General features: G+C 41.1%; 1 protein-coding gene across 1 annotated transcript; it reads right to left on the bottom strand.

The window, feature by feature from the left end:
- Nucleotides 1–6,202: 6,202 nt before the first annotated feature.
- On the bottom strand, nucleotides 6,203–6,832 carry LOC126260708 (uncharacterized). Its single transcript, XM_049958045.1, has one exon. The coding sequence runs from the start codon at nucleotides 6,830–6,832 to the stop codon at nucleotides 6,203–6,205; it is 630 nt and encodes a 209-aa protein (XP_049814002.1).
- Nucleotides 6,833–12,962: the final 6,130 nt, after the last annotated feature.

The following is a 12,962-nucleotide window of genomic DNA, read 5'->3' as shown; positions in this document are numbered from 1 at the left end:
GCATTTTCTGTGTTTTCCTCAGCCGTCTCAAAGAGATTGGTCCCTACCTTCTTTATTCCTATTACTTTGACTCAACACAGTGCTAGATCGAACTTCCTTCATAAACTCCACAACTCAAACTAAAATGGTCAAATTAAACACAACAGTTAGTGTGGCAACAATCACAATATAGCTATAGCAGACCAACATCATTAAATTTTCCCGTTGCATTCCTTGGACTTGTCAGAATATTCCACTGTTTTGCATGGACTCTTAAGATTTTTTCGATGTATTCGTTTTCAAGATGTTGAAATGTCTTTCCACTTCTCAGACTATTGCCCACTTCTGGAAAACCATCTAAAACTAAGTTGGCTGAATAATTAAATTGTGAAAAAATCAGACTATATGCAATTTTGGACTTATCAGGTTTCTCCTCTGGACTCTACATGGGTAATTACTGTTAAATCTGAATGGTTGTTGTTTAACTATCCTACCACTAGGGTCATAAGCACATTGGAAACATCTCTCCATTGTTTACAAAACTATTAGTTTCAAAATATATGATTTTTTCACGTAGTCAATTGTATCCATTGATGTTTTGTTCATTTTTCTATTTACAACACGTAGAAATTAATTCATGGTTTTTACACTGAGTACCACCACTGTGGTCAGAGTGATCTCAATTTAAGTAATTTGTTGGTTTCATAAGTGTGACATTTATGGAGATGGAATGATGAATATTATGTTGAACAGCTGTTATACGAAAGATCTGCGACAGTGAAAATATTATTCCCTGCTTTTTTTTTTTGTACCAATTGTTAGGATTTCTTGCATCGGTTGTTATTGTACTCTTCCTAGTACCGCTGGGTTCAATATGATCCCATAAGCACACTGGAAAACTATATCTCCCTTGTTTTCATACATTTTTTAAATAGATATGATTTTCTCTCTCTGAGACAGTTTTATCCAACGATATTTTGTTCAGTTTAATACTTACATTAAAATTTATTCATGGTTTTTTTGCACTGAGAATCACTGGGATCAGTGATTCCAGAACGTATTATTTATGAATTACGCTGAACAACTGTAATATATGTTTTTATGTTAGTTCATTAAAATACTGTTAATGTATCCAGTGTAAATTACTCGAGTTCCATAATACCACAGTGGTACTCAGTGAAACAAAAATATCCAGGTAGTGGGAGGATTAATTAAAATTGTCGGATTCATTAGTATTTTATGTCAGAAAGAACAAAAGGTCACAGGTACTTTTGTTCAGAGTCAATTCGTGAGCTACACGTGAAGGGGCAAGGCATATGCTAGTCTAAGTAACCTTTAGGAAATTGATTTTGAACGTCTAGTTGGTCGCTGACTTTTTGTATGGAGGTGCAAGACTCAGTGCATTTCTTGGTGGCACAGGATAGATTTTGAGTGCCTGTTGAGCCTGGGATTTGATCTACAACCGAATGGGTGATGTATTATACTATTACACTGTATGCCTGTGAGGAACTTTTCGTATTCTTACAGGCAGAGTCTCAGGGAGAGCATAAGAGAACAATTGACAGAAATGGGGGAAAGAAATACAGTAGAAGAAGAATGGGTAGCTTTGAGGGATGAAGTAGTGAAGGCAGCAGAGGATCAAGTAGGTAAAAAGACGAGGGCTAGTAGAAATCCTTGGGTAACAGAAGAAATATTGAATTTAATTGATGAAAGGAGAAAATATAAAAGTGCAGTAAATGAAGCAGGCAAAAAGGAATACAAACGTCTCAAAAATGAGATCGACAGGAAGTGCAAAATGGCTAAGCAGGGATGGCTAGAGGACAAATGTAAGGATGTAGAGGCTTATCTCACTAGGGGTAAGATAGATACTGCCTACAGGAAAATTAAAGAGACCTTTGGAGATAAGAGAAACACTTGTATGAACATCAAGAGCTCACATGGAAACCCAGTTCTAAGCAAAGAAGGGAAAGCAGAAAGGTGGAAGGAGTATATAGAGGGTCTATACAAGGGCGATGTACTTGAGGACAATATTATGGAAATGGAAGAGGATGTAGATGAAGATGAAATGGGAGATACGATACTGCGTGAAGAGTTTGACAGAGCACTGAAAGATCTGAGTCGAAACAAGGCCCCCGGAGTAGACAACATTCCATTGGAACTACTGACGGCCTTGGGAGAGCCAGTCCTGACAAAACTCTACCATGTGGTGAGCAATATGTATGAAACAGGCGAAATACCCTCAGACTTCAAGAAGAATATAATAATTCCAATCCCAAAGAAAGCAGGTGTTGACAGATGTGAAAATTACCGAACTATCAGTTTCATAAGCCACAGCTGCAAAATACTAGCACGAATTATTTACAGACGAACGGAAAAACTGGTGGAAGCCGACCTCGGGGAAGATCAGTTTGGCTTCCGTGGACATGTTGGAACACGTGAGGCAATACTGACCTTACGACTTATCTTAGAAGAAAGATTAAGGAAAGGCAAACCTACGTTTCTAGCATTTGTAGACTTAGAGAAAGCTTTTGACAATGTTGACTGTGTAACACTCCCTTATATTTTGGTGTATCCACTTGTTCGCGGATCTGAATAGCAGCCCAAATTAAGTAATTAATTAATGTGACCATGTACCTAATGGGGCTGGCAATCGGATTGGACTGCTCAGGAGATGTTACATTCCATATTGTCCTTCGCAAATGCTGTAATAATGAAACGTCTGGTGGCAAGAAGGACAACAAACACAGCTTCACTAAACAAGACCTATATTCTTATCAAAAACCGCAAAGATAAGGAGACAGCCACTGCCTTCGCCATACACTGTTAATAACGGCTAATCTCAGCACAGGTTTCTTCGTTATTCATCGTCGTCACACGCAAAATCCAATCACTGTAATCCAACACTGTAATCCAAATAATGCCGGCGCGGTAGACGCGGAAGTTCAATAACGGCACTTAAATATCACTGAAATCACTCTATTAATTAAACTTTCTCACTTTCCCGTATAATACTAACACAAAGGGGTTAAACCGCGGCGATGGCCACTCCCTTTGTCGGTAATTTCTATCAATTGCTGGCTTCTGCACAGCTCTCTGCCCGCCTCGCGGGAACCTACCCCAACACAGCAACTGACTACTGACTCTCGCTCTCGCGACCCAACACACTATCGATAGTTGCCCTGTCGACCTGTGCTGATGCAAACTTAGTAGTAAGGGCCTGCGGACCCCTTACATCCCCGCCCTCGAAAACTTCTTTAGAGCCGCAGGCGAAAAAGAATCGGCAAGGGAATTAAACATTGCTACATTTGAATGAAACATACAATACAAATAATGAAAGAAATTACAATTCATCAAAATAATCCCTCGACTCCGGTAGTGGGCTGCCTCCACAATAATTTCTACAAAAAGTTATTACATCACATAAATGTGGTATATTAAATTACAAATTTTTATCAAGTAGCATTAGTCCTCTCAAGTCCAATATCGAATGAAACACACAACATACACTCAAAAATTATTACCTAAACACATGACATGTGAATTACTATACTCCAAATTAGTTATTACAGGTTTTATACTCATTCTTAGATAATCTTCGATATGAAATATGCAATTCTGATTATAATACATCAAAAAACACAATGTAACCAAACATTTCCCCTTTTTAAATGTCCGTTTTGCAACTAAATGTCCTAAACATGTCCTACCCCACTACATCAAGGAGCTTGAACAGTCTCAGTTCAGACATTTGCCCTAATCAAGTTTCTCTTCCTCATCTGGGTTATCTCTACTCTCGTGTGAGTAGTACCTTTTTATGTTTTCCACATGTTCCTTACCATGCACTCTCTTTGTCCGTGCATATTCCAACTCCACAGTGTTAGGATGACCAATTTTTATAATCATGTACGGTCCCTTATAAACGTGGTTAAACTTATGTATTTCAGCGTTTATTTTCTTTGATTTAGCATGAACCTTTACTAACACCAGGTCTCCCACTCGGTAAGTTATCGGTTTCACTAGCTTGTCGTGTCTTTCCTGTCTTTTCCTAGCCTTCTCCTTCATACTTAATTCCACTAGCTCCAATTTCCTTTCCCAGGTCAATGAACTTCCTGGTGGGTAGACTACCAACTCACGAAAAATACTATCGGGTTCTTGATTGAGCAACACTTCACATGGTGCAAACCCTGTAGAATCATGTGGGAGGTGATTCCTAACCCGCTCAAATTCTTCCAGATATTCTTTCCATGACCCATGCTTCCTATGACAGTAGGTTCGGCATAAACGGTTCAATTCCTTCATTGTTCGTTCCGCTGGGTTGGAAGCTGGCCTATACCTGGAAATGGCAATTTGCTCTATTCCGTGCTCATTTAGCATCCCTGTCCACTCCTTTGATCTGAACTGTGACCCATTATCACTCAAAATTCGCTTAGGAATACACACCTTTTGAAAATAGTCTTTCTCAAAATGGTTAATGACGGCTCTACTAGTAGCTTTCTTCAAGGGATAAAATTTTATGTACTTGGAAACCAGCTCTTCCACTACTAAGATTTGTGTGTAATTCCCTCGTGAGGCAGGAAGTGGCCCAAAGAGATCCACTGCAACTATGTCCTTAATTGCTGTTGGTACAATTGGATGCATATATCCTTTGTGCTGTACTGTAGTCGTTTTAGATTTCTGACAGGTGTCACATGTACTCAGTATTTTACGTATACGCCTTCCCATGTTGTTGAAAGCACAATCCAATTTCAACTTTTCCAGACACTTCTTCGGTCCATAATGCGCATTACTATAGTGCGTATACCAAATTAATTTTTCTACCACATGTTCAGGCACACAGAGTTTCCAGTTCTCCTCACTCTCCCTGTTTCTTTTATAAAGTATCTCATTGTGAATATAATAAAATGTGCGAATCCTTTCCTCTCCTGCACACCTGTATTTGTTTTTAATTGTCTTTAATTTCTCATCCTCGTTCTGTTCCCTACGCACATTCTTCAGGAACTTCCTTATGAATTCTTCATACTGTACTCCCCTCATCAGGTTAATTCTAACTCCTTCTCCTTCCGGCCTGTCCACCAACATTCCTCTTGAGTCAGCTGGTAATCTTGACAAAGCATCAGGTATTATATGTGTTGCTCCTGATTCATAAAGTATCTCGAAGTCATAGTCTTGTAATGCTAGGGCCCATCGCGTTAGTCTGCTATGCCTCAATTTGCTTGTAGTCAGAAATGTAAGGGCCTTATGGTCAGTCACGACTTTCACATGCCTCCCGGCCAAATAATACCGGAAACGCTTAAACCCCCACACAATTGCCAATGCTTCCTTTTCAGTAATCGAATATTTTCTCTCCCAAGCATTTAAACTTCTGCTACCGAACGCTATTGTTCTTACACTCTCACCATTTCCGCCCCTCTCTACTTGGTATAAATGTATTCCTAGTCCATAGTCAGAGCTGTCTGCTCCTAAATAAAAATCCTTGGAAAAATCCGGGTGGTACAATATATCTGCATTATATAGTGCTTGCTTGATATTCTCAAACTCGGTTTGGCACTCTGCACTCCAATGCCACGGCATCCTCGCCTTGGTCAATTCCCTCATACTCGGGGCATTAAGTACAGATCCTTTGACAAATTTTCTATAAAACTCACAAACCCCAAAGAATGCTCGCAACTGTTTCTTACTATGGGGGGTCGGAAAATTTCTAATAGCCTCCATTTTACTAGGATCAGGATAGATACCCTCCTCGGATATTATATGGCCCAGAAATTTTATCTTTGATTTGCCAAATTCCGACTTGTCCAGGTTTACAGTTACCCCTGCGGTTTCAAAAGCTGCCAAGATTGCATCCAGTCTATTTAAATGTTCTTCCCATGATTCGCTTGCTATCAAGAGGTCATCCACGTAGACGGTGACCCTCTTAAGTAACTCCTCGCCTAGTATTTTATCCATCGCCCTTATAAATTCGGACACTGACACATTTAGCCCAAATGGCAACACTCTAAATTGATAGCACCTTCCTCCATAAGTAAATGCCGTATACTGGCGAGACTCTGTGGCCAATGGTATCTGCCAGTAACCAGCAGTCAAATCGATACTACTAAGCACCTTTGCTCCTCGGAATTTTTGAATTAGTTCTTCTATAGTCTCTGGTTTGTCCCGCTCCGGTTCGATGATTTTGTTCACTGTTCGTGCATCCAAAACTATCCTCACCTTTCCATCCTTCTTATCAACGACAACAACGCCTGTATAATACTGTGGCTAATTTCTTCTTAGTCCTCTCATCTAGGTGTGTCATCTCCTCCAACTTTTTTCTGATCTTATCCTCTTTATGTCTATCCTCTCGTGCTAGTCCCTCAAGGTATATCAACTCTTCTTCTCCTAGTTCCTCTTCCCTGTATCCCGTGGTGGGTTCCTCTTCATGACACAAATTTACTCTTCTGAATTCTTCCTCTTCTTCGATTGCATTCCCCTCAGCAAACTTTAACCTCTTCTCTTCTCCCTTTCTTCCTTTGACCTTGATAGTACCTTCATCAAAACTCACTACTGCATCAACTTCATTCAACCAATCTATCCCTAAAATAATTGATGTGTTCAATCCGGCCACCACCAAAAATGTTGCTTCGTATTCTTCTCCCTCTATCTGGAAGGTAATCAACACTTGTTCTTTAATAGGTTTACTCCTTGCACCCAACGCGTTCACAATTCTTACTCCACTCACTGGGAAACTAGGCAAGCTAATATTTGCTTTTAGTATCTGTTCATATAACCTTTTGGATACTGCACATGCTTCACTTCCTGTATCGACTAATGCCTCGATATTCAGTCCACATAACTTAATCCCTATCATGGGTAGCATGGGTTCTTTGGGAATCCCACTTCTTTCCTCCAGTAGATCTTCTCTTCGGTCTCCGCCACTGTCGTGTCTTAGTAGGTTTACCCTGGTCCTCGTAGCTCTCACTCCCGATCGGACCTCATCTGGAGTGTCATTCAGTTTTCCGGTCTCTCCACCTCTTCTATATGCACCGTATCATTCATTCGCCTATCCCATCTCCTCTCATGATCTCTTGGTTCTTCACTCCTTCTCCAATCATTTCTCCATTGACGTTCACCACTATGGTTCCTGTATCTATGACTGCCACCTCTTCCTCTACAATTAGACGAATTACCAAAATGATTCCTTGGGTCATTATTTCCCCCTCAGTTTTGATCATTAGGTTGATTGTGTCCCTGTGATCGAACAGATTCCAACTGTTCCAGTATTTTCATCAAGGCCTCCCTATCTTCAATTAGGCTCCCGGATACAGTTTCTTGCATTCTCTGGCTCATTCTCCTTTTTATCGCTGATATCATTACGTCATCACTCAGGGGTTGTTCCAAGGTTTCGTTCAATTCCCACAAATGTTCGGCAAACTCTCTCAACGTTCCTCTCCATGTACTAAGTGACTTGCGATGGAGTAGGTCCTCAATTGCTGCACACTGATGGCTTTTGGACCAGTATTTCTTCAAGAATTCCTCTTCAAACTGATCATAACTAGTAGTCCCTTCCTTCTTCCTGACTCCCCAAGTGAAGGCCTCACCTTCCACTCTATCTATTGCAAATTTAATCTTGTCTGAGTCCTTAAGATGTGCTGGAAAAACTCCTTTTAGCCATTTCATAAATATCATTGGGTGCAACCCTCCTTTCGGTCTAAATTTCTGCCCTGTATTACTTTGGATGCACCGATTATCACTGCTCGTCAATGTAACGACCTTACCTCCCGCAATGGCTAAGGTGGCATTGCTAATTCGTTTATCAATTTCTTCCGTCTTGCTGTCCAATTGCTGCACTCCCTGTTGTTACTGCTTGACCTCCATTTCAACCCTCTTGTTATCCTCTTCTCGTTGCACGGCTATAGCATTTCTCAGATTGACAGCTAGTTGGTTTTGCCTATCTCCTATCCCCTTAACCGCATCATTGCATTGTTTCTGCATCTGCGTCACCTCGGCGATTCGATGATTGCAATTTGTTTCCACTTCGTTGATTCTTTCTCCCAATTCGGCTTTTGTTTCTTCAATATCGTCTTCTATCTTTTTTGCTAACTTTCCTTCCATCTTCTCCACGTCTCCCTGGTCTTGGTCTATGCTCTTCTGTAGCTTCCTCTCTCTCTCGTCGATGTCCATCTTCAGTCGTTCTTGCAACTCCTGCATTTCCTTCTTCAAATTATATTCCATCTTCATTTGTGATGTTTTGATCTCTTGTAAATCTTCCTTTAGTGATTCTCTTGTTTCTTGTGAACTCTTCTCTAACGATGCTTTAGTTTCTTGTGAACTCTTCTTTATCAAGTCTACCAACATCGACCACTTATCAGCATCCTCTGAAACTAACTTAGCTCTCGTCGTTTGTCCCGGTGTTTCGGGATAAGTAGTTGAATGTGCTGATGGGCTTCCTAATGACAATCCACAATCACTAATTCCTGAATCATCTCTGTCTTCCTGTCCTATCCCTTTCCTTTCAACTACTGCCTCACAGACCTGCTTATCTTCAGTAGACATGTTTGGTTTATTTTCAATACACAGCCAAGTAATACAAAATAACCTCTAGTCACCCAAAACACTCCTAATTACCATGAAACTAATCCAACAGCACCGGCAATCCTTTCAGTTAATCCCCAAAATGATACTACATGCATGAGTACCGAACATCACAACTCTCAAAAACCTATTAATTTCCAATAACACTTTCCACATACACAGTTTATGTAAAAATGTTTTAAACAAGATAATCACAACACTCACAAAATCTATAAATGTAAAATCCCCAAACAATTACCATTTAGACAGTGCAGTGTGCATAAACAAGTATGCAATATTTCAAGGTATGCTTCGCAAATTTTTCGGAAATTACTACCATTGGGCATTTTTCCTAATGTAAATATCAGTTAAAAATTGTTTAATTATCGCGAAGATTGCACACTGCAATTTAATGTTATGTCAACCAGTCGTCTTCACTCACCAACCGACGTTACCGCTAGTCGCGATGTTTTGACGTTTGAGGTAGGCGTGGCGCTGTACTGTCGCTGGAGCTGGGTGAGGTTGCGCTGCCGTGGCGAGTCGTCGTAGTTCTCCGTCGGCCGCTCCGTAGCTCTGCAGGCGGGCGTAGTCCGTAGTTTAGCCGCTAGGTGCCAGGACTGCGCTCGGTGTTTCGAAGTCGCATCGCTCGCCGTGGTGGGATGTCGTGTGAAATCACCTTGCGGACCGAAGCTCTTTGGCGCAACTGCTACACAGGTCTGCGTGACGTCACTCAACAATTGCGTCGCCACAACACATTATCGTCTGCATAACAGTTTATGGGTCCACACGAAGCTGTCCGATTTTCACTGTTCAAAAAGCAATTTCAGTCAAAATACTACCACTAAACACCTTTTTAACAACTTTCGTGACGAATTCTTGGCTCGTTTTGCTATAGTAATGTTCACACGTGCCTCTCTTTAGTGTTCACTTTTCACAGTTTTTCACGCGAATTTACGCATTTGCACTTTACAACCCAGTTTATTGACACTATTGTTCTATTTAATATGGCAAGAAAAACAGTTTAGTCACAATCATAGGATGCTATTACTTCGCATTGTTCAAAAAATGCATTGTTCCTTGCCGCGATTTTAAAGTTTATGCACTGTCCCGATCCAAATTGAAAAAAACACTTTCTTGCGTTAAGCAAGGTATAATTACCTATTGTTCATTACGATTCGTCCGAAAATTGCACTAGTCCTTTCACGGTAAGCCAAGGGTGTAACACTCCCTTACATTTTGGTGTATCCACTCGTTCGCGGATCTGAATAGCAGCCCAAATTAAGTAATTAATTAATGTGACCGTGTACCTAATGGGGCTGGCAATCGGATTGGACTGCTCAGGAGATGTTACATTCCATATTGTCCTTCGCAAATGCTGTAATAATGAAACGTCTGGTGGCAAGAAGGACAACAAACACAGCTTCACTAAACAAGACCTATATTCTTATCAAAAACCACAAAGATAAGGAGACAGCCACTGCCTTCGCCATACACTGTTAATAACGGCTAATCTCAGCACAGGTTTCTTCGTTATTCATCGTCGTCACACGCAAAATCCAATCACTGTAATCCAACACTGTAATCCAAATAATGCCGGCGCGGTAGACGCGGAAGTTCAATAACGGCACTTAAATATCACTGAAATCACTCTATTAATTAAACTTTCTCCCTTTCCCGTATAATACTAACACAAAGGGGTTAAACCGCGGCGATGGCCACTCCCTTTGTCGGTAATTTCTATCAATTGCTGGCTTCTGCACAGCTCTCTGCCCGCCTCGCGGGAACCTACCCCAACACAGCAACTGACTACTGACTCTCGCTCTCGCGACCCAACACACTATCGATAGTTGCCCTGTCGACCTGTGCTGATGCAAACTTAGTAGTAAGGGCCTGCGGACCACTTACAACTGGAATACTCTCTTTCAAATTCTAAAGGTGGCAGGGGTAAAATACAGGGAGCGAAAGGCTATTTACAATTTGTACAGAAACCAGATGGCAGTTATAAGAGTCGATGGACATGAAAGGCAAGCAGTGGTTGGGAAGGGAGTAAGACAGGGTTGTAGCCTCTCCCCGATGTTATTCAATCTGTATATTGAGCAAGTAGTAAAGGAAACAAAAGAAAAATCGGAGTAGGTATTAAAATCCATGGAGAAGAAATAATAACTTTGAGGTTCGCCGATGACATTGTAATTCTGTCAGAAACAGCAAAGGACTTGGAAGAGCAGTTGAACGGAATGGATGGTGTCTTGAAGGGAGGATATAAGATGAACATCAACAAAAGCAAACGAGAATAATGGAATGTAGTAGAATTAAGTCGGGTGATGTTGAGGGTATTAGATTAGGAAATGAGACACTTAAAGTAGTAAAGGAGTTTTGCTATTTGGGGAGCAAAATAACTGATGATGGTCGAAGTAGAGAGGATATAAAATGTAGACTGGCAATGGCAAGGAAAGCGTTTCTGAAGAAGAGAAATTTGTTAACATCGAGTACAGATTTAAGTGTCAGGAAGTCGTTTCTGAAAGTATTTGTATGGAGTGTAGCCATGTATGGAAGTGAAACATGGACGGTTAAAAGTTTGGACAGGAAGAGAATAGAAGCTTTCGAAATGTGGTGCTACAGAAGAATGCTGAAGATTAGATGGGTAGATCACATAACTAATGAGGAAGTATTGAATAGGATTGGGGAGAAGAGAAGTTTGTGGTACAACTTGACCAGAAGAAGGGATCGGTTGGTAGGACATGCTCTGAGGCATCAAGGGATCACCAATTTAGTATTGGAGGGCAGCGTGGAGGGTAAAAATCGTAGGGGGAGACCAAGAGATGAATACACTAAGCAGCTTCAGAAGGATGTAGGTTGCAGTAGGTACTGGGAGATGAAGAAGCTTGCACAGGATAGAGTAGCATGGAGAGCTGCATCAAACCACTCTCGGGACTGAAGACCACAACAACAACAACAACAACAGGCAGTTTGGTGTTTGATTATGAGTGATGACACTATGTTGCATTTTAAAACATTTGTAACGATGTTTTATGGCTGTAAGGTAATATTTAAAGGATATTTCATTCTGATTTCAAATCTGATTTTGGTTTCTCTGGCTCGCATCAGATTTTTGTGCAAATCACGCCTGAAGTTGTAGCTGAAATCGCGTTTTGTTTCTAACCGGGATTTTTTAAAATTACATTAAAATAAATTATTTATTTCCTAACCTTCTACAGAATCACTACACACTGCATTAGACTAGACTTAAAAATCGTAATAACTATTACAAAAACACATGTATGACAATTTAAATTCCCTTCATTGATTTCACTGCATCCCAATCTTTCTGAAATGGAGTGAAACGTTTCTTCCTTGACTGCCTTCCTTGACCAGTGCCATATCTGTTTAGCGTAAAATACAGGGTGATTCAAAAAGAATACCACAACTTTAAAAATGTGTATTTAATGAAAGAAACATAATATAACCTTCTGTTATACATCATTACAAAGAGTATTTAAAAAGGTTTTTTTTCACTCAAAAACAAGTTCAGAGATGTTCAATATGGCCCCCTCCAGACACACGAGCAATATCAACCCGATACTCCAACTCGTTCCACACTCTCTGTAGCATATCAGGCGTAACAGTTTGGATAGCTGCTGTTATTTCTCGTTTCAAATCATCAATGGTGGCTGGGAGAGGTGGCCGAAACACCATATCCTTAACATACCCCCATAAGAAAAAATCGCAGGGGGTAAGATCAGGGCTTCTTGGAGGCCAGTGATGAAGTGCTCTGTCACGGGCTGCCTGGCGGCCGATCCATCGCCTCGGGTAGTTGACGTTCAGGTAGTTACGGACAGATAAGTTGATTGTGGAATTTGCAGCTCTCTGCTCGCTCTGCGAGTCGATTTTCCTGGGCTACGAACAAATGCTTGCTGGATGCGTGCTACATTTTCATCACTCGTTCTCGGCCGTCCAAATGGTTCAAATGGCTCTGAGCACTATGGGACTTAACATCTATGGTCATCAATCCCCTAGAACTTAGAACTACTTAAACCTAACTAACCTAAGGACAGCACACAACACCCAGCCATCACGAGGCAGAGAAAATCCCTGACCCCGCCGGGAATCGAACCCGGGAACCCGGGCGTGGGAAGCGAGAACGCTACCGCACGACCACGAGATGCGGGCTCGGCCGTCCAGAACTTTTCCCTTTGCACAAACACCCATTCTCTGTAAACTGTTTATACCAACGTTTAATACACCACCTATCAGGAGGTTTAACACCATACTTCGTTCGAAATGCACGCTGAACAACTGTCGTCGATTCACTTCTGCCATACTCAATAACACAAAAAGCTTTCTGTTGAGCGGTCGCCATCTTAGCATCAACTAACGCTGACGCCTAGTCAACAGCGCCTCAAGCGAACAAATGTACAACTAAATGAAACTTTATAGCT

The sequence above is a fragment of the Schistocerca nitens genome, chromosome 5 (genome assembly GCF_023898315.1).
Source record: "Schistocerca nitens isolate TAMUIC-IGC-003100 chromosome 5, iqSchNite1.1, whole genome shotgun sequence".
Lineage (NCBI taxonomy): Eukaryota > Metazoa > Arthropoda > Insecta > Orthoptera > Acrididae > Schistocerca > Schistocerca nitens.
Note: the sequence above shows the minus strand (reverse complement) of the source record. Positions and strands in the feature narration are given on the sequence as shown.

What these genes read in the sequence shown, in the direction of transcription:
- LOC126260708 (XM_049958045.1), bottom strand. Translation starts at nt 6,832, where the DNA reads ATGCTACCCATGATAGGGATTAAGTTATGTGGACTGAATATCGAGGCA.